This window comes from Canis lupus, chromosome 7 (genome assembly GCF_011100685.1).
Source record: "Canis lupus familiaris isolate Mischka breed German Shepherd chromosome 7, alternate assembly UU_Cfam_GSD_1.0, whole genome shotgun sequence".
NCBI classification, from domain to species: Eukaryota; Metazoa; Chordata; class Mammalia; order Carnivora; family Canidae; genus Canis; species Canis lupus.
Window position 1 is genome coordinate 54,889,622 of NC_049228.1, and position 26,259 is coordinate 54,915,880.

Here is a 26,259-nt window from a genome sequence, read left to right on the forward strand (position 1 = left end):
TTAAGTTTACTCATTTCCAAAGACTCAGTCAAGAAAAATTAATGGCTAAGAAAGGTAAGTAATTCCAAATTCTACAGAATAAAGAGACCATGCACCATGGAAGGTTTACTCTGAAATTATTTCTTATGTAACTCATTTTGCCTCTCTGCCCCACCCTAACCCTTACAAATAAATCATAGCCATCCTCCCATCCTCTGGGAGGATGGGGGTCGGGGGAAGCAGCTACTTTTCCTCACTTCCTCCCTTCACGCTTTCACTCACTCCTTTTGAAGGAAACAGTGTTTCTTTTGGTAAGGCTTGCCACAGGCCAGGTGTCCCAGGATCCTGGCTCTGGTCCTGTTTTGGGTGTGCGGCTATAAGGAGAGGAATCTGAGAAATTAATTCTGGGAATGAGGCATGTGGAACTTATTTGGATTTTGATTTCTTCCCCCTACAACTAACGTCTGAGTTTGCCAGGCTTCCCAAGTTTAGACACGACCATCTGTAGAAGAACAGCCCTCCATAAGTGGTTGACTACTGTCTGCCACTCTAAGAAGGCCCCACTTGGCTGAGATTTACCCCTATTCTGAAGCTGAACCTTTAAAATACCTTCCTGACGTAAGTTACCTTCTTTATGCCTCTCCCTAAGGGAGGCTGCATGCAACTGGAAACTTAACATTTGACACAAAATTTCTGAAACTTCAACCCACCCTTTGCCAATACACTCCATTCACACACAGATGTCTGACATCTGACAACTATACCCAGATTTGTGCCTGTCCGTCTTTGCTCTCATTAACAGGTCTCTCTTCTCAACATGTTCCCTCAGAGGAGAATCTCCCTCTACCAGTCTAAGATAAATCCATGCAATCCACCCTTCACCCAGATTCTCATAAATGAAAACCAAGAGTGGCCTGGAGAAGAGGTACAAAGAATGATGTGATTTTCTTTCACCTGAGAAACATGAGTTTAGGCACATAAGGATTTCTGAAGTCCTTACAATCCATAACCCAAGTGGTTTCTTCAGTAATACTGAAAGGTGTCAGTGCTTCATGGAAGCCATGTCCTGCTGCCCAGGTGTTAGCATTCCTTTCAAAATGCCTCAGAAGTTGTTTGTACCATTTCTCCATACATGCCAAGGTAGAAAAAGCACCTGTGAGCCATAAGAACACCTGTTTTTTTTTGTTTGTTTTAAACCAGTGATTGGACTTACACTTGGTCTAGGTCAAGCCCTCACTTCTAGTTCCTATCTCACATGGTGTTCTTTGCCTCAAGTTTTTGAAGACTGTCAAGGTTGGCCTGCTCCTACCTACCATGTAAAGGGGGGGGAAGGGTACATTATTTCAAACAGATTTGCAAACTGCTTTTTACTCAGAAATAATTCTTTGTCATTTTAGCAGAAATGGCCATTCTGCAAATACTCCAAAGCATTCACAATGATAAGATTTTATTCTTTTTTTCAAAAAATATTTTATTTATTTGACAGAGAGAGAGAACGCGCACACAAGGAGGGAAAACAGCAGAGGCAGAGGGAGAAGCAGACCCACCCACTGAGCAGGGAGCCCACCATGGGGCTCCATCCCAGGACCATGGGATCATGACCCAAGCTGAATACAGACGCTTAACCGACTGAGCCACCCAGGCGCCCCACAACTATAGGATTTTAAAAAGAGATTTAGCCAATCATTGATATAACACTGAATATTTTCTTCTCTTACAAGTGGCATCTTTCTATAATAACCTGTAAATATTTTGAAGCAGCAGATCCCATACTAGCCAAAGGAAGAAATCCCCAAAGCTGTTCTCCAAGACCACTTCTGCGTTAGAATCTATGTTGTCCACTCCATCTGAGGGGGACCAAAGAGATTCAATCCCACAGCAGTCACTTAAATGAGCGAGTTTTCCTTTGAAAAGCCTTGTAATAACACGACTAGATTCAGCCTGAGTGCCTCCTTCCTGGCTCCCTCCCTAACAAAAGACGGATGTGAAATCTCCTGTGGCTGTCCCTCATAATGAACTGGGCATCAGCAGGGAGTGACGCGTAAATGTGTCCCCTGAACCAGAAACTTCCCCGCTTTTCAGCTGTGCATAATTCATTCTCTAGATTCAATACCGTGAGGGGTAGGACTTAAACATTTCACCAACGAAAGGCTATCTCCAGATAATTCTCAATTCATCACTTTCTCTTTACTTGTGACCTGCAACGTGGGGGCAGGGAGACAGTATTTGAGGAGGGGGATCAGGACCCAGGGAAGCCAGCGTTACAGAGGGGATCTCAGAGACAGACCCAGACAAGATGAAATCTCCCTGGAGACACCGCACAGAAACAGCACTGAATTTCCTTTAAAATTGGGTCCGAAGGCTTCCATTTAACTTGTGGAATGAATGATGTCTGCGTGGATTGTAGGGCTGGGATGAGAATTTAAGAGGTCATTTATGGTCTTCAGGTAATAACAACACACTTAGGCCGCCGCAGGCAGATGTGCATCTGTTTTATTTTTACGAGGCTCTGGGACTCTGCTATGGGATGAGACAGACAAGGCAAGGCTAACTCCTCCAAGCACGGCCTTCCCTGGAGAGTTCCACCAGCTGGGGGAAGGGCCTCCTCGGGAGCAGAGCTGGACGCAGCTCCGACCTCAGACAAGGACGGTGGAGGAACGTCAGCACACGGGCCGGCCGCCGTGACAATGATATCGTGATATATTTTCTTGAGATCAGGCTATTCACAAGGTGGAGCTGGTGAAGAAAACCAACCTAAGGAACTTTGATACTAGGCTGCTTAGGAAAATGCCGGATCCAACAGGAGTTTTATCAGGCTTTTCTAGGCAGGCTAGAATTGCAATTATTAATGTGCTCCTCAGTATCAGCCACCACTTAATGATGATGATGCTTAATGATAACACTCTTAATGTGAGCACCAAGTTTCATCTAGCGTGACAGAGGTCCTAGCTCTAGCTAATAACTGCCACCTCTCAGAGAGAATGAACAGAAAATACTTCTTCCAGATGCTCATCTCTTTTACCATTTAACTGTTAATTTTAAAAACAATTCAATTTGCTCTTGTCATATCACCATGTACTATTTTTAAAAAAGTAATAGTAACTGTACAAGAGTACCAGTACTTGGCACTATTTTTTTTTTTTAAAAGAGAAAGATGCACACACGCGAAAGGAGATACTATAGCTAGCCTTGAAGATCTACCTCCATTTTAACAGCGTCATTATTATCCATGCCAGGCCCATCAGGTACTATTCAGGAGGTGCTTCCTTAGTTGGGCTGCCCACAGTACTGTAAGGAGATGACACAAATGCAACTTTCAAAACAGTATATATAGGTTTTGATTTTTTCAAACTCGGAATTAATGAGTCAATAGTTATGGCCCTGAAATGACTTGGAAACTTGGCTTTTATCCCAAGAATGAAATTTTTGAATTCTAAAACAGTTCTCGGTGGCATTTGTGATGTTCACAGATATGAAATTCAGTTGCGTATAAAGAAAGTAAAAGGCTAAGGACCTAAACACACACACACAGGCATACATTTCTTCTTATGGTCAGAAATGTAGCTGATTATATTTGCTTAAATGTCCATCTGTTTCAAACAGTGGGTGGTGGCTTGGTCCATGCTCTGAAAATAATTTCAATGACCCAGAGCTCATTCCCATGCCACAAGGCTTGGCTGGTCTCCTCAGGGCACCAACTTCTGCTCAGTGCCCCACTCCCACCCCCAACTTGGCTCCCAGAACATCTACTCGTTCTTGACCATATGCCTTCTGTTTATTTTCCCAGCCCTACTTGGCTCTGTTTCCTCTCACTCTGACCTTAGCTCTCTCCCATGATCCAAGTCATTTCCAGTCAGGTCCCAAGCCTCCCCTCAGCGTGACCTCAGGTCAACCTTTCAGGGTATGGGTGTTGTACCCACCACGGTGGGCAATCATACTCAGTAATTAATCCATCATGCATAAAATTAGGTGCACAAAATAATGCAGAAGAGTATGTGATGGCTGAATGAACATGCCAACACTAGGCAAGGTTGTGTGGTAGGTGAATTTTGCGGGGATGTGCCCACTTCTGCCCCCCTCCTTGAGGTACTGTGCGCTGTTGGTGCTGATTCCTCACCGGGTACTTAGCATCTTTAGCTGTTTGCCTTCCCTAAACCTCCTCATAATAGAAAAACAAATGAGGCATGATAGCTTCAACGATAATCCTTCAAGGCCTTAGGCAGAAAGAGGTCTCTTCTAGCACTTGGCACCCTGGCCAGAAGCATCTCATGCTTCAGGTTCAGCTCAAATATTAACTCCTTAGCAAGCTCTTCTTGCCCACCCTCTCAAGTGGCTTCCTCCAGCTATTCCCATGTCACCCTCTTCTTCCCTTTTTGCTACTAACACAGTCCATTATGATCTCATCTGTTTGCTGCCTGTTCACCACCTCCTGCCCCCAGAATGTAAGACCTATAGAGGCAGATACTTTATTGAATATATTTTGTTAACTGCTGTCTCTTCTTTGTCTAAAGCAGTGCCTGGCACATAGTGGGTCTTCAACAAAGTAAATGCCCAACGAAAGTATGGGTGGGACAATTTCATGGGGAGTGGAAATTCACAAGGTGTCTGAAATCATACCATGTAATAAGCAACTGCCAATGTAGGTCTCTAACACAATATGTGATAGTTTGGAGGGAATACATTAGGGTTGAATGGATTCAAGGCCTCTTTTAGGCCTAAAAAAGAATCACATAGAGAAATGTGCCATTTTTTAGGTCTCCAACATGGACATTAAAATCTCAGTAGCTATTCTGCAGCTTCAAGAGAGCACTGATCTAGGAATAACAGGCACTGACTGGGTTCTGGCTCCAGAGCGACTATCAGCTGGATTCTTAAACTTGGACACATATGCCTCATCAATCTGGATGTCCTTTTCTTTAGAGAAATAGGTAACACATTTTCTCATTTCGTCTTCACAATGCTATGTGATAGCTACTGCTTTTGTGCCATCATGTGGGAAAAGACACACACAGACTCAGGTTTAGTGACTGACTTGTAGTCAGTCGCAATTGAGTGGAAGAACTGGGATTTGGAGCTACCGCTGATTCTAGGATTCTTGACTTTCTCAACAAAGCCCCTTTCTACTCTATTATGTCATTAGAGTAAGTGGGAAGAAAAAAGAACTCCAAATGAGACACAATTGTGCTCTTCAATAAAACCATTTTTCCTTTTTATAGTTCTACCAAGGCCTCATTGTACATTTTCACTTCAACCAAATGAGTTTTCCTGAAGAAGAGCTTGAAACGTAGAGATTTGGGTGACTACTTAGTTTATTGCCGGGAACAATTTTTGGCTCAAAAACCTGCCAGCTGTAACATATAAGCCATGCTAATATTTTAGGAATCACCATACTTCACATTTCTAGTTACTACTTATTTTGGACGATACTCTTTCAATATGCTTTTGTATTCATTTAATCAAAATGGATGGAGACCACATACGTTACTGCTTATAACTTTTTTAAGCCTAATAAAATACATTAGATTGGTATCTGGACTGGATGTTTAGAGAAATCTATTTAAAAAAATAAATCTCTTGGTATCTCACTCTTAGAGGTTAGGGCCTATCCAAAGGTCTGTACTACAGTAAAATTCATTTATAAAAAGTTTATGAGAATTTTTTGAGATGGAAATGGAAAGTGAAATACCAATAAAATTAAGCCTAAAAGGATGAGGGATGTGCAGGCCAGTGTTAAAATACATTTTGGTGAATCTGACTCCCAAATGGGTAATGTACATGCATATCCCTTGCTATTTAATTATTTTCATAGATTGACACAGAACCAAAATGGCCAACTGGAGAAACAGTATAACATTAAACTTCATAAATAATACATATATAAGACAAGGCACTGATGAGTTTTTTTATGGAACCTGCTTCCCACCCTAGAGAACATCCTGTGAATTATATACAAGATGGCTGCACATTAGGAGAACAGGAAATGTTAATTTCAGTCTTTTTTGAGCTAAGATTAGTAATGTTCAGCCAAATTGGTGTTGCAATAAGGAAACACCATCAAAAACAGGCACACTGTTTTGTCACCGCTTCTGCAGGCCATCGACCCCAAAACTTCCTTTCCCAGGTAAAAGGATTCATTTTGGTTGGAATGGATTTCCCCCTTGACTTCCTGTAATTCCACCCCAGAGTCACAGGGCATCCTTCTCTCTTCCTCCCTACTCTTTGGGCAACTAGATACCAACCCTATCTTCCTTGTATACTGGAATAGAAAAGGTGCATGTTATTTTGTCTTGCTTTATTTTTTAAAAAGATGTGTGAGAGAGAGAGTGCGCGTGCCAGCACACACTCGCAGGAGCACGAGTGGGGAGGGTGAGGCAGAGGGAAAAGCACACTCTTCACTGAGTAGGGAGCCTGATATGGGGCTCGATCTAGGACCCCGAGAGATCATGACCTGAGCCTGAATGCAGATGCTTAACTATCTGAGCCACCCAGGCACCCCTTGTTTTCCTTTTAAACAATGAACTCATCTACCATTTATTATTGTAATGAAGAGACCAGACTTTTTTTTAAAGATTTATTTATTCATGAGAGACACACAGAGAGGGGCAGAGACATAGGCAGAGGGAGAAGCAGGCTCGCTGCAGTGAGCCTGATGCAGGACTCGATCCCAGCACCCTAGGTTCACGACCTGAGCCACCCAGGTGCCCCCAACAGACTTTTATATCAGATGCACCCAACAAAAATCAGTTTACATACACACCTTGCAATACCCCTCCACTTCCCTGTCTACTGCTTTGCTACAAGTCAAAAGTTAGAACATTTCTTGCATCAGTGTATTAACACTGTGAGTCTCCAAGGGAAGTACAGGTATTGAGCATTTGAGTCAACACTGGATAAAATCTGTGCCTTGTCCAAACTGAATCGGATGCAGAAATAAGATCAGATACATGGCAAAAGCTTTGTGTTTGTTAAAAAGTAGAAGCATGGAGTTTCTTAAATTGAAGCCTCCCTTTCTGATTGTGCAGCTCTCTGGTAGGAGAACTTATAGGAGCAATGACAAAATTTAAAACTGTTGTCATTTAACAAATGTGGGGGATCTAGTCTCTACTGAGTTTAGAGTGTTTTGTTAAGATATCTAAAGACAGAAAAACAGCAAGTGATTAATGAGCATTCAGCACTAATTAAGGGAAAGGAAATTACTTAGGCGAAGCCCTTATGAACCATTTGACTAAGTAACTAGAGCTATTACTATAGATTAAAAAAGTCTAAAGAATAAGAACGGTGAGTGGATGAAGTTAGTTTTAGAGAGGATGTATGTTAGGAGTTACCCAGTATTTGAGCCAATTTGAACAAATGAAATCCTAACCCCATGCCTAGCTTCTAGGTTTAGTTTCTAAGATTAATTTGATTTAGAGACTTTTAAAACATTTAAGAAGTTAGATTTGAATTCAACAATTGAGTATAACTTTTTTTTCTTGCCTCCTCAGACTTAAATCAGATAGCAAGTATTATACTGGTTTATTCAGTATCTTAAAGATCTGCTTTAGTTCAATTTTAGCTATTGTTACAGTATAATAAGCATAATAAGCACAATACCATAAATATTGACTCATATACATATTTGTATGTATAAATATTACAAAAGATTATTTTAAGATTAAATGTCTTAGTTTGATGAAGGTGCAGAAAACAAACTCAAAGTAGGAGGTTAATAAAAAAAACTTTAAAATGTGATGTCAAAGTACTATTTTAAAAAATAGTTACATTAAACAGTATTTTTTCACTATAAAAAAACCCCCAGAAAATTAAAGACCTCTTATTTTTTATAGGAATGCGTGCGATGTATGAATTCTATACATATAAAAATGGGTATATGTGTATACACACACACACACACACACACACACACGTAATAGGTTGAACAGTGACCCCCGCCCCCCCGCCCCCAGAATTCACGTCCACTTGAAACCTTCCTAAATGATCTTATTGGGAAACAGTCTTTGCAGATATAATTAGTTAGAAGTTATACTGGATTAGGACCCTAAATCCAAAGGCTAGTGTCCTTCTAAGAAGGCCATGTGGAAACAGACCCAGCCACACAGGGAAGGAGGTCACGTGGTGACAGAAGCAGAGATTGGAGAGAGGGAGCTACTGGGAACACACAGAGCCATCAGACAGGGAAAGGCCAAGAATGATTCCCCTCCAGAGCCTTCAGAGGGAGCATAGCCCTTCCAACATCTTCATTTCAGGCTTCTAGTCTTCACAACTTTGAGGGAATAAATTTCAAGCCACCTAGTTTGTGGTAATAGTGTTATAGCAGGCCTAGAAAACCAATACGATCAGCTTGATTCTCTTAACATATTGTGATTATTTTTCTATCTTCTTCATGTGTAATATGTGCACTACATTTCATTGTGTAGGTGGGTGTACTGCAAGGTACCTGATTCTACAATTTTTATGGTAGCATGCTTAACTCCAAGAACTTCTAGTTTGGTCATTTCCTCTTTTAGAGTTAATTATTTTTTTTTTTTAATTTTTATTTATTTATGATAGTCACAGAGAGAGAGAGAGAGGCAGAGACACAGGCAGAGGGAGAAGCAGGCTCCATGCACCGGGAGCCCGACGTGGGATTCGATCCCGGGTCTCCAGGATCGCACCCTGGGCCAAAGGCAGGCGCCAAACCGCTGCGCCACCCAGGGATCCCTCTTTTAGAGTTAATTATTATTTCAAGACGAAACTGGTGGCCACTTAAATGCTAACAATGACCAAATCATTGTTGGCTCACATAAAAAGACATGGACATTTTTTCACATTCTAAAAATCTTCAGGTGATTTTTGGTGGAGGTTCAGTTGTTTGTTAGACTCTTTAAAGCCAAATGGACATCATTGGTTCTGGGCTCCCATTTTAACAGAAAAGGAAACAAGAAATCATCTTATATTATTAAAAAAAAGTCCCGTCCTTGGCCATCGTAAACTAAGGGAATCACAGGATGTCCTGTCTAATGGTATTTGGCTTCCTTTCATGGAACAACCTCAATTAAAGCAAAAAGAACACACTCAATTCTCAAGTGATTATCTGAGTGCCTGTGACCTGCTCAGCCCCAACCAGAACACAGAAAATAATCTGTAACCTAGATAGCAAGACATTACTGCCATCATGGAAGCAGCAACTTATCTGGAATTTGGCCTGAAAGTTTTGCAATAAGATGAATAAATGGCAAATGAAATAGGTTAAACTAAAAAAATTTACTAATAGACCTATGGCATTTGCAAAATCATAAATGACCTTATATTTTATAGTCTCTTTGGATTTTGAAACATACGTGGTTAAGAAACTTGGCTTTTGGCTGCAAAGATTCTGGAAACTAAGCATCCCCACTCTGTCAAAAATTACAGGGTTACTCAGTTGATCCTTTCAGGTAAACCAAAGACCTTACTGGGTGTTAGCTTCCCAGTTTCTCAGTTCTACTTAAGGAAATTATTCCTTAAGAGTTTCCAGAATTTAGGAGTCAAACTGGCATAGACAAAGCTGCCAAATTAAAATGAGAATACATCGAGGAAGAGTTGGGGGATATTTGCCTCCAAATTCTCCCCCCCCCCACACACACACACATACACACTCTCTTTAACTACTCTGGGCAAAAGTTTTTAAGTATGAAAATTGTTCCTTGCTACCTTTAAAGAAGAAAACATTTCAACACACATTTTCCTCAAACATAGGAGTGGAAAATTTGATCCAGCGTTAAGGGGACATGCAATACAAAGAAAAACATACCTATGTAATCATTGGGTTCTTCTCCACAGAATTATAAAAGCATCCCCTAGCTATCAAGATGTCAGAGAAAACTTAGCTTTTAAATTTAACTTATTCATATGCAACTTTTAAGGGGGTATAGTGGTTGTTTGTTTTTTCCCCTGAACTCGAAGAATGATCCTGTCATTTCACGTTTTAGAAATCTATTTTAATAGAATCACTGAATATGTACTCACAGGGAGTTGGACCTAACTGCTAGAAAAGGCACTGTAGACAAAGACCAGAAAAATCAACTATTCTTTTTCTTGAGGTGTCTATATGGAGGTTAAGAAGAACTCAAGACTCATATCCAGTAAAATCTAAGACAAGACTATATTACAGTATCCAGGATTTATTTTTTACAATCCTCTTAATAATAGGATAAAACATCTAATTTTAAAAAACAGAAAACTGACTGCAGACACCTCACTAAAGACACACAAAAAGCCAATAAGCATCTAAGACACTTAACATCATTCATTACCAGGAAAATATGAATTAAAATCTTAATGAGATACTTTTTATACATCTGTAAGGATGGCCAAAATTTAGAAGACTGACAATACCAACTGTTGTTAAGGATGTGAAGCAACTAGACCTCTCACATGCTGCTGGCAGGAATATGAAATGGCACGATGACTTTGGACATTCGTAGTTTCTTAGGTTTGACTCTATGACTCCACCATTCCCCTCATAGGTATTTATTGCAGAGAAATGAAAACATATTCCCATAAAGACTAGTATGTGAAAATTCACAGCAGTTTTATGCATAATTGCTAAGAACTGGAAACAACCCAAATGTTCATCAACTGATGAATGATAAAATATGGTGTAGCCATACAATGGCTTACTACTCAGCAACAAAGAGTGGCAAACTGCTGATAAATCCAATCTGGATGAATCTCAAAATTATGCTGAGTAAAAGAAGTCAGACCCTAAAGAATACAATCTGTATGGTTCCATTTATATCAAATGTGACCTACTGTGTGGTGACCATGTAAGCAATGACCACCATGTGTGATGAAGTGAAGCAGTGGTTACATGGGGCTATGGACAAAGAGGAGTCCCAGGCATCTTCTGGGAGTGATGGTTTCAAGGGCATACATACTTGAATCATACACTCTAAATGGATGCAGTTTACTGTATGTAAGCTTATTCCTAAATTGATAAAGGGGAAAAGACTACAGCCTAATCTGCTTGAATTTTTTTCAAGACTCATTTTGGACTTTTAACATCTGCTGCATGCCAGGTTTTATGCTAGATACTGAGGCCACAAAGATAATAGATGATTACAGACAAAGAGTGACAGAGTAGACTGAACTCCAAATGACAACACTAGCTGACACGAGAAAAAGCATTTACTTTGCACCAGTCACTGCTTAGCATGCTTTATATTCTGCTGTTCATTTAAATCCTCATTAAGAACTCTGTGAAGTTGGTGGGGTTTTTTTTTTTTTTTTTAAGATTTATTTATTTGAGAGAGTGCACATGCATGAGCAGGACCCTGAGATCATGACCTGAGTCAAAGGCAGACGTTTAATCGACTGAGCCACCCAGGCGCTCCATCTGGACAGAAGGAAAATGAGGCTTAAGAAGCTAAAAAATTTGCCCTAGATCATATAGTTAGAAAGGGGTGGGGTTGGCATAAAAAGGCTCTCACCAGAGCCTAACTTTGGCCTGCTACAACTCCCTACTTCTCCAAAGCAGTGGGGACTTGGAGAACCCCAACTGGTCTTAACATGGGAGTAGGAACAGAGGTGCTGGATGGCACAGGCTACCTCCTCAGTCCTGTCCACACTCATCACACAGGCTGGAAATCCATTCGTTGTTATTCATGCTGACATCTGTCAGTCAGCATTATAACGATGCTATCTGCCTGGCCGAAATCCTAGAGAGAGAACATCTGGCTTCTCCAACACCAAACTTGCCTTTCAATTTACTGTGCATTGCTAACCCCACTACTAGGGGATTTAGCACACACTTTACAGGTCTACATTCCCTCTGCCTAGGTGGCTGAAGGCTCTCTCTTTCTCCCTCCCGCTGGAGAACTAGTGTTAGAGGGGCAGATTTACTCTGCTCCCAGACACAGGACAAGACAGCAAGGAGGGAAGAGGGAGAGGTTGGCACACCCACCTGGGAAGCCTTCACTCCGTTGCCTGGCTCGTACCCCTCCTTGTACCCACCACGCACCCCCTCTTAGCAAGATGTTCAGCCCAACAGCTCCACAAGCTTTCTATTTCGTGATTATTGATGGTGAGCAGTCCCCTATAGCTAGGATAATGCATTCAAAGCTTCCCTTTTGTTTATTCTTAATTGGTCAGTCTCCATGGGGATTCACTCAGCCTTCCCCCAGACTAGGGGGTGAGGGGGCTGGTGCTGTGAATGCAGATGGCTGTGTGGCACTATCACAGGGGTCACATTAAGGCCAGATATTGCTCAATAACTTCCAGAAGGTGGGAGGTTGCACCAGGAGCCAGGGAGGCCCACAGGACTGCAGCAGAGTGGGGGGGAAAAAAAAGGCATAGGCAATGTAACCTCCAGCTTTAAGGGCCCGCAGGGTACCTGACAGCAGGTGCTCCAAGGAAGAGAAGAAAACAAAAATTCAAAGACGGTATCAAGAAAGAAATCTCACAGAGGATTACTTTGCAGTTAGTGCAATATTCACGGAGCATACTAAGCAGGCTGGACACATCACAGATCAGCACAGGCAGCAGCTCTGGGGCACCCAGGAGAAAATGAAACAAAATCCGGATGATGGGCTGCAGGGCGTGCAACCTCCCTGGGGCAGATGCCGGAGGGGCACGTTTCATTTGTGACTTGTGATGTGGTTTTAATGTAAGAGGAGTACCGGCATTAGGCCAATCTTTACTATCATCCACGAGACTTCAGTTAAGTCCTAAGTATTTGGAGATGTTTCCCAAACATACTTCAGCATGTAAGCCTCATGGTTAAAATGAAAACTCACTTAATTTTTTAAATTCGTGCTATTAAAGTGTTAAACCACCACTGATTAGGTAATCCATTTACATAATGCCAGTTAAAAAAACAAAAAAGGTACACATTGACTTATCTATCTAGTCTCCATTATATATGCCCTTTGTTTCTCCGAGCATATTGTGTAGATGGGAATAGATGTTCTCATTTGTCTTTTTGCCTAATAGTATACTGTACTATTTTTAACCCAGTGATGGTCAATGCAACTATCCTAAAAATCTGGGGATCAAGGGAGATAAACCTTTCACTTTTCTCAAGCGTCTTCCTGTCAGGGTGAAGGAACCTTACTATGCAAGCCACTCGGCAATGCTCAGACTTGTGCCTCGTGGCTGTGTTAAAACTTACATTCAGAGGTCATGGTAGGGGACACATACATTCAGTTTTCACGTACATGCTCCATTTCTGAAAGCTTTTGAAAATTACAGGACTAATCACTTTACCCCTGGCTGGGTATTAGGACAGTGATCACAAAGTTACTTTTCTGGGGTCAGGTGTGGGTCCCCCCCCCTTCTCAGATGCCTCCCACCAAGTGCTGTCCCTAACCCAAGGGGCTTTTCCAGAAGGGGCTGTGCATTATTTATCTCTGCACTGAGGGGGGGGTGGAGGGTGGCAATAGAAGGAACACTTAACGTGTTCCTGAAAAAAAAAACTGTGGGAATTTGGGCTTAAATCTCCATTATCGTGTAAAATCCAGAAGTGGAATTTAAAAAACTACATTAACAACAACTTAAAAACATATTTGGCTATTTCAAAACAACAAAAGGGAAATAGATGTGGTGGGGGTGGAGCCCACTTTAGTAGCTTCCCTTTCTCCTGATTTGTTGACCACCACATACAAACCCTGCAAGGAATCATGGGAGTGGGGGTGGGGGCTCTTAAATAAAGGAATACTAGTATTTATAATCAAAGTAAAACTGAGTGTGAGAAAATCTCTCTGACAAGTTCATGCCTCTGGCAGTTTTGACAAGTGACCTCCACTCAGGGCTTTGCCAGGATAAGCTGACACTAAAGAAAAAATTAATGTCTTTAAAGCAAAGCAAAACAAAAACAAATAGTACTTCTAAAAAAAATGGGATCACAGAAATCTAAGGAAGAACACTGGAAGAGAATTTCAGGCTTATGCAACAACACACACTGGCCAGGACCTCTACAAGAGGTCACAAGTTTTAGAGACTTCGATCAATGCACACTATATATTTTTAACTCCTACTTCTCTCTCTCTCTCTCTCAAATCTCTTGCCCTTTTCCTCTTCTGTTCCAAGTCACAGCCAAAATCTGATTTTTTTTTTTTAAGATTTTATTTATTTATTTGAGAGAGCACATTAAGTCAGAGAGCACATGAGCGGGGAGGAGAGGGAGAAGCAGGCAGGGAGTTCCAACACAGGGCTCGATCTCAGGATCCTGAGATCATGACCTGAACCCAAGGCTGATGCCCAACCAAACTGAGCCACCCATGCGCCCCCAAAGCCTGATTCTTTTGACATACTTTCCCTCCTGAACTAAGTCAGGTCTAGAAATAACAACTGAGCTCTAGTCATATTTTCTTTACTGGACAAACTACACAAAGGATACCATCACTAACAGGAGTCATTCACTATCCTCTGTACTTACCACCACCTTCTGCTTTTTTAGAAACACACACACACAAAAATCCTGCCTGAAGAATAAACTTTGTCCTGGTTCAAGTGAGCAAAATTCTAATTAGCCAGGGGAGATCTATCTGACACTGAAAACGCACAAGTATTTTTTTTTTTTAGTAACCTACTAAAAAATTATTTCTTGGTGGCCTATAAAACTCTGTTTAACCTTTACCCCACTATTTACTTTCATTGAAATAAATGAACACCTTTGGGGATGCGTTTAACAAAAACATATTTAGGAAAAATTTGATTCACACTATGGGGTAAAAAGGTGGGTAATTTCAGTTTTTGCCTATATGAATTATAGGTTTCCAGTTTGAAAGAATTCTCTCAACAAAATATAAATTCCAGGGGCCCAAAATACGGAGGTTAAACAGTCAGAATTTTATTTTATTTTATTTTAACAGACAGAATTTTAAATGAACTAAGAAAAAAGGTTCATATGACCCTGATGGGATGTGTGTGGAGTGTTATGAGGGCTGCCAGAGTAGTGTGTAAGACACTAGAGAGTAGGACACATCCAATTTAGTAGCACGGAGGTTGACAGCTGAATGATAAGCTAAAGTGAGGAAGAATGAAACTCTTCTAACTATATGTATTCTAACATATTTCATTGTGGAAAAAAAGGTACTTTTCCCAAGAGAGGAACAAGCCAATTTTTCCTCTGAGGTGAAAGGGACAAAATTTCAAAGTAAACAAATCTACTCAATCCAGGTTCAACTCTCAGTCTTCCCCAGAACCTGCTATCAAGGGGATTACCCTCTAGCGGTATAAAGGGCCATATGGAGCACCCTGGGAAGCTTCACCAGTTATGTCTGTACGTTTTATGGCATTAAATGATTCAGAAGAATCCTTCACAATGAAGTATCATATATCCTGCTTCTGAATCTGGGAGGATTGGAAGAATGTGATCTCTATACACTAGCCACCGCCCAAAGTTCTATAGCTAACCATGGAGTGGGCTTCTGCAAATCCCAAAGCCACTGTCTGATCTAAGCGCCAGGCCTAAGGCGGTGAGGGTGCATTGACTGCTTCTACTCAGGCCAGGAATGTACACCTAGATGTCTATGGTAGAGCTTGAGAATTCTCTCATGGCAAATCAAGTATTCTCTAGCAATTCTGGCCTTCTAGGGTAGGGCACTGGAGGACTCTCATTTCCCCCTCCACTCCCATTTCGCAACAGGAGATAAATTCCAGCATGCACTTCTGTTAGCATTATGCGTTTTTCAATTAACGAGCTTTCAGTGGCCTTCAATATTCAAGTTCTGACTACCCTACCTGCCTTTCAATGTCCTTGCCTTATTTTCCACTGCTGCCCAACATGCACCTTGCTGGGCCAATAAAAAAATTCTGATTCTAAAGCCTATACTCTTCTCACCAAAATTTTTGGTCTTCTGCATTGTTTAGCTTCCTGCAGCATACTGGCTTTGAGGGCATCTTTTTCTTCTCTGAGTCTTTGTGGACTGAGGAAATGCAAACCACTTTTGCTATTAGACCAAGCTAAATATTCACAATAAGGTAAATCTGTTACAAAAGGAGTTGTTTATACACCTAACTTCGCTAGAACTCAAGGTCCTTACAGGGCATCTAGCACAGACCTTGGCGAGAGTAGACCCTCAAAAATTTGTCAAATTCTCTAAACCAAATGGAATATTTAGATCAGCCCTAATATTTCCCCCTCCATTACCCTAAGGCGTTACTCATTGCAGCTTCAAGAGGTCCCTATCAATATAGAAATGCTAGGGCATATGGAAATCAACCTCCTAAATTCAGGGGACCATCTCAAGCCACTGTTGAGCTAACACTGAAAAAGATACTACCAGAGACAATTCCTGATAAGCGGAGTGAGCGTCCTGTAACAGAAGTTCTGATGAAGAAGTTAAAAATTAGGCACCTAATAAGCATCAAGTAATCCTTTGATTTTTACAAATATAAAGAAAAATTAGTACAAAAATCACTATTTTTAGAAACTTCCTATGGCAGCAGCAAACTTAGGCAATATGAATGTGTACAGAACAGACAAGTGAAGCTAGACTTGCTGTGTCTCCAACTTTGCTGGACCCAAGGAGCAAGGATCTGAAATCCTACCTTCTTATCAAAGTAAGTCAGGCTACAACAGCCTATATTAAATGGGACATGCTTTCACAACTGTCTTTTACACAGACACAGTATTTCTTTTTGTTTTTCTTAAAAGTTCATTTTTCAAAACTGGCAAAGTTGGGTGGGAGAGCCAATGCGTTAGGCTTAAATTTTAGTTTTGCCTTTCTTTACAGTCCATGTCCTGGGGCCAAGCTGATTTTGTTTTTTTTGGGGTTTTTTTTTTTTTGTTTTTTTTTTTTTGGTTTTGGTTTTGGTTTTTGGTATTCAGAAACCTATGCTACTGTAGTTGCAAGTTCAAACACCCATGTGGAAACAGTCCCCTGGACTTACACATTTGTTCTTAAAAGCCTGGAGTATGCAAACCAAAATGCAGTGGGCAGAGGGCCAGTTAATAAATCTCATTTCCTACTAGCATCTGCATGAAACAGAGCTATAGGGAGTAGCCTCTCCAGGGAGAGCCAGAGCACGACTCTCATGCTCTGTGAATTCAACAGTGTCACCTCAAATGGCCCACACCACATTTATTTTTTAAGCAGCTCTTAAAATATATATGGATTTCTAGTGCTCATAAATGCAATGAGGAAGCTAAGTCCAAGAAGGCGATCTCACAGTAGTATACATGAACGTTAGAAAAATCCGCACAGCTCTGCTCAGCCATTTATGCACTGGCTCCTTTCGACTGAATTTACTACTGGAGGGATAATTTCCTAAGGGAAGTTGCTCTTTTTTTTAAATTTTTTTAAAAATTTATTTATGATAGAGAGAGAGAGAGAGGCAGAGACACAAACAGAGAGACAAGCAGGCTCCATGCACCAGGAGCCTGATGTGGGACTCGATCCCGGGTTTTCAGGATCACGCCCTGGGCCAAAGGCAGGCGCCAAACCGCTGCGCCACCCAGGGATCCCCGGGAAGTTGCTCTTCCAATCAAAGTACACATGGGTTTCAGTAACGGTGTGCCTGCCACCCTCTCCAGTCCAGGCTGTAAAAATGGCCTCAGTTTTCAGAGATACCTGGAGTAAGATATCTGGGTCATGAACCATATTTGACCCTTATCTATAAACAACCTAGTGCAAATGTCATGACAATAAGGTCTTTGGCTGGGAAGAGCAGCTACTGGATGGTACTGGATGGAACAGTGCTGTTTTCTAGGTGTCCTCTCCTCTTCTCACCTGTACTACCTCTTGTCCTAGAGCTCCTGGAAGCATCCCCTCTTTTAGTAGTAACAGCATTCTTCTTGTATTTATGTAGATTTTTTAAGAATGTCTTTGTTTTAAATGTTTGAAGTTAACCTCAGTGATTTTGTAAGAATGCAAGGAGATAATCTTACACTTAACGAGCAACTGTAGAAAATGGGGCCAAAGATAAAGGACCTGCTGGCCCCTACAACTCAGCAAAGGAATCAGGAAGAGAATTTCCTCTGATCATCCCAGGGCTCTGGGCTGACCCAGGCCCTCCAGGGGACTCAAACAGAACTCTTTAAGCACATGTCATTTTTGAGGGTTATAATGAACTCACCCCCAAAGTAAAAATTTGGTTAAATCTATTTCGGCTTGCACAGTACCTTCCAAATTTCCTCTGCAATTAAATGGCAATATTATTCCGGCCTCGGGATGCCAAAATAATTATGGAACGCTTCCTGGATAGAAAAATGTCTCATATTTTTCCTTCCCCTGTGCCCCTCCAAAAAAATAGGTCTTAGTTATACTATACTGGCCATCCCACTCTGAAAGAAAAGCAGACCAAAGAAAACATAGGGTATGTCTGTCTCAGCGTACATCCTTCGTATGACACAATACGAATACAACTTTGGAGGATTCCTTCTTCATTTAACCTATGACACCTCTCACTATGGTGTCCAGTAATCCTATTATATAAAATACAAATGCAATAATGCTCTTACTGACTTAAGAATTTGTCCAGTCAGATATTTTCTTTAAACTCAGTTTTGTTTTTCATTTAATTTCAGGTTCCGTTAAAGGGACTCAGAAAACAAACTGGAAGTAATTTAGGAAATGAAAATAACTTAGATTGAATTGAAAAGGTAACTACGATTTTACTCGGAAGCAATATTTTATCGCCAAAAGGTAGCATTTAACCTTTCCACCAAGTCATTTTCCACTGCCATTTCAAGTTTGTTCATATGACTAATAAAACCCAACGAGGCAACTTCCTTTGGCCTATGTGGTAAAATTCGAACTCCATCTTAAAAGCAACTGCTGTTTACATGGTAGAGACTATATCACTGAAGAAATGAGGGCTTCAAATGTATTACCTATATGAACAGTTGAAACAAGTGAGGTTTAAAAGCAACTCGGGGTTTTGGTTTTTGTTTTTAAATTCTATTTTAGGCTTTGGAATGTTCACAGAGAAAGGTGGATGAGTAAGAGAGAGAAGGGACCCAATGTTCCAATCACAAGGATCTCCAAAAGGAGAGTCCCAGACGCTGTGGACCAATTTTGGTTTATATTAAGAGAATAACAAGCACCCGGACTCTGCAAGGATGCCATGTCAACATATTAGCTAGAACCATAAGGCATGAGACCTCATGGGCACAGCCAAAATTAACTCCAAGTATTTATATAACTGCCAGAGATGACAGGGCAAAGGTTGCTTATAAATTTTTCTTTTTGAATCAGCAAAGAGGGTTTCTTTGGTCAAAGAGAGAGAGAGGAAATGGGGTACTTTGGGTCCTATTTTATAAATACGTCCTATTTACACACACTGAATTTTCTACCCATAATACCATGTGAACGTTTAGATGAAGGCATTAAAAAAAAAAAAAAAAGAAAAGAGTTATTTCCTGTTGCTCACTAGCTGAGAGGATGCGCTTTAGAGGTATGTGTGCTCTGCCTCGAAGCAAAAGCATTGTTAGTGGTTATCAAGGTAACATTTAAAAATAACTAGCCCGCACAAAAGAACTTCAGAGGAAATATGAGGGAAGCGATCAGTCTCCCTTCAAGTCTGGCCTTGGGCTGCATCAGACCCTAGCTGCATTCTCCATTACATTGTTATCCTTATCAAACAATGCAAACAATTTTAATGAGCTTATCTACTAGAACATATTGCCAGATATGCTAATGTAAAAATGATGCCAACCACACTGACCGACTCATTAATCACAAAGCTCACAACACAATGACCAGGATCGGTCCCATCCTCAAATCAGACGTCGGCAAAATAGCAGGAATTACCTTCCTACCGTTTAAAGAAGGGCGGGCTCCCCCACCCATGCGGAGGCTATAAAACTCCCAAGAATACGCTTCACGGCACCCGGTTTCCCCCAGGTCCACTGCAGTCCAGTTTCTTTCTAATAAACCACCGGTTCGATGGGAGAAAATTTTGGTGAATGTCTGACACCGTGACCTCTGCTGTCAATCCCTGCACCAATCAGCGAGCAGAATTCTTACAAAGCTCCATCAATCTGGCGGTTTAACATCACGGACTGCAGCTTCATCTAGAGGATTCCATCTTTCCTGCACACACACACACACACACACGCACACACACACACACCAGGGCGAGCGCAAACATTTTTCTCGCCATCCTCCTGTAGTCCCTGCCCTGAGGCACAGCCTGCCCACTGGTTCCTTTAAAATGTGAAGGAAAGGACGAAAGGAAGTGCTACAGCCTGTCTCCCTTTGGGGGGGGGGGGGGCTGCTTGCATTTTTATCAGTGTGGAGGGAAGGCGGTGGAGGGAGACCCCTCGCAGGCGGCAAACCTATTCACACAACGCCCTCCGTCTGCATTCGTGAAGCCTCCACGCTCAACCAACATGACACATGCAAACAGACGGCAGAGGATCCCAGGCGCGCCGGCGAACGCGCGTCTGCAGCCCGCTGCGGGCGCAGGGTCCGCTCCATTATATAACGGGCCGGATTTCCGCGCGCCCCCGCCCGGCGCCGCGCCCGGTGCCAGCCCCATTACCTGTAGGAACGCTCCCCGCGCACTGTGTGCTTCCGGAAAGGGATGATGGTCCCGTTATCCTGGATGATGTCGTTGTTGTTCTCGCCATTTGGGGACAGCGTTTGGGTCGGACCAGGCATTGGCGCACTCCCGAGGAAGGGAACAAACCGCGGTGGGCTGGCTGGGGAGGAAGGTGGCCGCGTCGCGTCTTCCCGCTCGCCTGCTCCGCGCGCAGACCGTGCCTGCCTGCCGCCCGCCCGCTCGCTGGCTCCCTGCTCCGCGCTCGCCTCCGCCCCGCCCTCCTGCGTCCCGCCCTCCCGGCTGCTGACGTCAGAGCGCCGGCAGCAGCTCCGGGTCACGTGGCCCGGCCCGTCTCCATAGCAACCCGCTAACTCATCACCTCGCCTCAATTCGCACAGGGCCGAGGCGTGACCGTGCCAGCGGCTGCAGGCAGGCACCCGGGCAGGCCTACATCTGGCATGTAAAACCCCAGGCCACCCCCAGCCCCCCTCACGCACTCGCCTCGTCTGAAAACCAGCTCTTCCTCTAACCATTTCCTTTCCGACCCGTGCTCCAACTGCAGCTGTGTACACAAAAGACCGATTCAGGCAGAGGGGTGTGGGAGACCCTTTAACTCCTTCAATTCCAAGTTCTTGGAGCATTCGAATTAAACTCGGTCTGGTTGCAAAAAAAAAAAAAAAATATGTGTGTGTGTGTGTGTATATATATATATATTGGCTAAATATATATATATATATATGAAAGATCTGGTTGGCCTGATCCAGAAAATGTACCAGACTAAGGCGGTTCAGATTTCCAGCTTCCTCCCCACCCCACCCCCATTCTCTTTAACAGCAGCAACCTCCTCCCCAAAGAAGCCCCAAACCTGAAAACCTAAGAAGAAGCTGTGTTTCCTTCTAATCAATGTAGCCTTTACTTTAATAAGGTGAAGAGTAAAGATTGCAAATGAAGAGATTTTCTGCACAAAAGAATCCTCAAAGAGGGTTTAAAAAAACGGCCACCGTTTTAGATCATGATGGTTACCCGAGACTCCCCAATTGAAATTCTTCAACTGCCTCTTGATACAGATTATTAACTCCTTGTCATTTATTTTATTCTCATTTGAATTAAACAAGTCAGCACTCAATTTAGTATTTGGAAGCTCTCAACATTCTAGCTGGTCTATATCATTGCAGTGCAGTTTTCAAACACATTGGCAGTGAGACAAGTACTATTAGTATCATCCCTATTTTAAAATGAGTAAACTAGTGAGATTAAGTAACTTGCTCAAGGTCACAGAATTAGGAAGTGGTGAACTGGAACATCGAAATGACATGCTTTTCTCAATGTGATTGGATGGTACTGATCTATATTTAATGGGGGCTCATAAATATAGATCAAGGTAAGAATCAAGTACTTTATGTACACTCTCAACATGACCACTGTGAAAAAAGCTGTGAACAGAATTGCTAGTACTAGGCAAAGTCGATGGATTAGATTATAAACTCTCAACAAACCCCAGATGCATCCACTGCTTTCCTCCAGAGAAGAGAGACTTAAAAGGATACTCTGCTTATCAAAAGCGGTCTCCGACCTTTTGTGAGATAAGAAGGGAAGAAATGGGGGGTAATAAAGGATAGCATTACTATATGCAGCAGAAAGTACAAGGCTATGTGATTCACCCATTCACATTACTGTATGGTTTATCAGCTTTATCATTTTGTGCTATAGAAGTTAAAAAAACAAAACAAAACAAAAAAAAAGAACCTTGTCATTTCTGACAATTCTCCAGCCTATCTCCCTGGTAATGAGTTATTTCTGGCATCGAGCTTCTAGAATTAGAATCAAATAGTTCACAACCCAGATGGCAATGATAATCTCAAGCAAGGGGAGATTTTTCCTATTTCATATTCTTCTTTTGGGCTATGTTTTAATAATTTTATTTTTCTATCTTTCCAGTGAACTCACAGTGGACAAGTTGATATTTGTTTTAATCCATATCTCAGCTTACATGAGATTTTTCCCCCCTCATGCAGTCAGGATCCACTTCTGACCTAAGACTGGCAAAATACACAGATAAATATATCTAAGTAAAAGATACACTGCAGATTGAAGAGGCTTGAGAGAGTAGACATCACTAGGAAGATCTAGAGTTCCTCTTACTATTTCTGTTATCTGCCCCGTGGTTGTCGATTTCCTTACTAATTTGTTCCCTTTCATAAAAGCTTCCCCTTTCTTTGGTGATAGTCTGAAGGTGAAAAGCATAGTCTACAAATCAAGTATTTAGTGTTTTTAGAGTACATCCTCTCATTTTGGATTCTTTAGTACAGCTTACTTCTTCATGATCCCATATTTAAGTAATACAGTGTCCAGTGAGGACTACATTTGTCAGAATTTGATTGTATAGTTCATTGGCTAAATCAACTTATTTTGTGGAGATAATACTCCACGGTTCTATGCTGCTCATGAAGGAGAGGACTATGGCCAAGAATTTGGCTTGAGGGGAGGAGTTAGTGAGTCAGGTGAAAGAGGTACCTAAGAGTCCTTGTAAATCTCCCTTTAAGACTGCTGTGAGCCATGTTACTCTCAAGGGTCCCAGAGAGCTCCAGAGACCTGTGATTACCCTCTAAGACATTGGGTAACCGAGGTAATAATTTGAAAATACTAAGCAGATGTGTTTTCATTCCTTTCCCCATAAATCAAGTAGGCTGGCAGCCATTCTCCTGTTTAGCCCTAGGGAAAAGGAGAGGGCAGATTCCACTTTGGGAAGGAGGATGCAGGATACGGGAATGTGCAAAAAAGGCAGGAAGAGGGAGGAAGGAGTCTACCCCTTCCAAATCCGATTGAGTGTAGAAAGGAAGAGATGAAAGGAAGCAAAAGCAGGTTCCCAAAGGGAGATGATAGAAAGGCTTGGCTTTGTTCTTAGCCTTAGAGACTAACTTTGACCTCCTTTCCCACTTGAAACTCCGAGAAAAATCACCTCAAGCAGTACCCCCCCCACCCCACCCCCTGTTACATACCTCCCTCCTCAAGCAAGATAGGTCCCAGTACAATAAAGACTAAAAGCAGTGGCTTGGTATGGCTAGGTAGAAGGGTTAGGGACAGGGAAGGTTATCTGAAAGATTGCACAGGGCCACCTGGGTGGCTCAGTGGTGGAGTATCTGCCTTCTGCTCAGGGCTTGATGCCAGGGTCCTGGGATCCGAGTCCCGCATGGGGCTCCCCATAGGGAGCCTGCTTCTCCCTCTGCCTGTGTCTCTGCCTCTCTCTGTCTTTCGTGAATAAATAAAATCTTTAAAAATAAATAAATAAATGAACAATCACCCAAGAGTTGGAGCTATTCAAAGACAGTCGAAATTGCAAGAGGCTCTAACTCTATCTATAAATTGGCAAGTTTAAAACTATCTGTGTCCCCACCTCTCAGTAGGGTGAGGACAGTCACACAGATTATAGAAAAAATAACCATGCTAAAGCATCTATGAATATTTGATTGTGGAATAAGATTTTTGTCTTATGTACATAGGCAATTCTAAAATAAAATATATGCAGACCATACATCTCCAACTATCCCATGGAGAAATGGCTCCTCTCATCAAACATCATGATTAAAATTGGGGTTCTGGAGTCAGGCAGACCTAGGGTCACCTGCTTAGTTTCACTACATGCTGGCTGTGTGACCTGAGCAAGTTACTTTACATCTTTAAGATTTGGTTTCTTCACTTTCCTCACCTAGAAAGTAGGTGTAATAATACTGGTTTCATAGGTTGCTATGGAGATTACATTACAGAATATATTTAAGGCAGTTAACACGGTATTTGGCATAAGATAAACGCTCTTTAGTGTTAAATGTTATTTTAAAACAACATGTAAGGTGTCTCTTGTGTATTAGAAGCTGGTACAACAAGAAGAGAAGTCCCAGGCTCTGTCCTCAAGGAACTCATGGGGTTGTGAGCAAGATAAAAATGCCAGCAATTATGATACATCATAATGCTGTAATAATGGTACCATACAGGGTGATATAGGCCCATGGAAGATGAGCGCCTACTTCAGAAAGGAAATTAGGAAGTAAGACTGCAATGTTCCCCCAAGGAACTATCACCTAATCCTGATGAGTAATAATTATAACCTTTTTTTGTCACTTCCTATGTGCAAGATAGAATATAAAATCCTTTAGGGTAGCTCCGACTGTTTTGTTCACTGCTCCCTCTGCAACTCCTAGAATGGAGCCTGGCAGCCAGTGGGCATGAAACGAGTACAAAACTCTTTTAGTTATTCAACAAATTCTTAATTTGATTCTCACAAAAACCCTACTGACAAAATTGAGGCCAAAAGAATAGCAATTTTCCCAGTATTGGATATCAGGTTTTCTTGGCCCCAAAGTTCATATGCTCATCCATTAGGCTGTGTTGCATTTAAAGTGGAAACAGTAGTATTGTGGGAAGATAAAGGATTTCTCAAGCAGATATACTCGGGTAGGTAGGAAAGGATGTGAGGTCTCTGGGAAACAGCAATTTGTTGAGTATAGACCAAGAGCACATAATGGCAGGAGATAAGGCAAGGACCAGGCACAGAACAGTGCTGTGGCCGAGCTAAGAAGCTTGACCTTAGGGGGATCTCTGGGTGGCTCAGCGGTTTCGCGTCTGCCTTCGGCCCAGGGCATGATCCTGGAGTCCTGGGATTGAGTCCCACATTGGGCTCCCTGCATGGAGCCTGCTTCTCCTTCTGCCTGTGTCTCTGCCTCTCTGTGTGTGTGTGTGTCTCTCATGAATAAATAAAATTTAAAAAAAAAAGAAGAAGCTTGACCTTAATTCTGAAGGTGTTTTCGAACTATGAAGTGCATTATGGAGAGAAATTAATGGTGAAATTTGCATATCACAAAGGTCTGGTGTTGGTAGTAGTGGGGAGAATGTATCAGAGAAGACTAAAATGAATCAGTGATGAAGGCCTAAACGAAAACACTGGACAAGGAGCTGTAGAAGAAAGCACAGATCTGAGCTCTGCAGAGGGCTTAAAAGTTAGGATTTTTTGACTAATTGGATGTGGGCATCATCATTGATGGAGGTTATGGGTGGGTAGTGAAGGAGAAAGACCTTTCATATGAATCCCAAGATTATGGCTTGAGTGACCAAGTGGATAATGGTATCATCTATCATGCTAGGAAATACAGATTGAATTGCCCTTCTGGAAGAAAAGTTCTCAATGTGTTTGGACATAGAAAAATACTTCTAGTAATTCTAGGACATCTCAGTGGTGAGAACGAGCAGTTATTGGGCTTTACATATAGCAGGTGTTCATTAAATATTTGTTGACTAAGGGAATGTGTATGGGCCCTTGATTTATTTGGTATGTTTGAGTTGGAGATACATAGGATTTGGAGGAAATTATCTCATAGGTGATAATTGAAGCTGTGGGTGTTGGTACCCTCAAAGAGAAAGAGAAGGCTTGGCAAGGAACTCTTGAGAAGCCCAGTGATACAAGACAAGCCTTCAAAGACAGACTGAGAAGGGGGTGCCTGGGTGTCTCAGTAGGTTGAGTGTCTGCTTTTGGCTTGGGTCCTGATCTCAGGGTTCTAGGATCAAGCCTGTGTGGGCTCCCTGCTAGGTGCCAAGTCTGCTCCTTCCCCTGCTCGGGCTCTCCTTTTCAAATAATAAATAAATAAAATCTTTAAAAAAAAGACTGGGGAAGATTTTTGCCTGCTGGGACAAATCAAAGAGGGAGTGGTTTTGCTCTGCCCAAGGGAAAAACAAGTTTCAGAGAGAGGTCTCTTGGGCTACACGTCACAAAGTTTGAATAATGTAAGGGCAGAGGAGGGTTTCCTGGATTTTGTGAGGTACTCTCAAAGATATTTTTAAGAG

The 26,259-nt window shown here is 42.0% G+C and overlaps 1 protein-coding gene across 7 annotated transcripts in view; it reads right to left on the reverse strand.

Moving 5' to 3' along the window:
• MAPRE2 (microtubule associated protein RP/EB family member 2) overlaps nucleotides 1-26,259 on the reverse strand; it is a 159,219-nt gene that overhangs the window by 71,396 nt on the left and 61,564 nt on the right. The window contains exon 1 of one of the 7 annotated variants that reach the window (XM_038543512.1): nucleotides 20,428-20,707. The exons of 5 other annotated variants lie outside the window; for them this stretch is intronic. In XM_038543512.1, coding sequence (XP_038399440.1) covers nucleotides 20,428-20,546 — 119 coding nt within the window. In that variant the 5' untranslated portion in view covers nucleotides 20,547-20,707. Of the gene's footprint in view, nucleotides 1-20,427; nucleotides 20,708-26,259 lie in introns of those variants that run through there. One more of the 7 variants, XM_038543513.1, reaches the window with a different exon arrangement.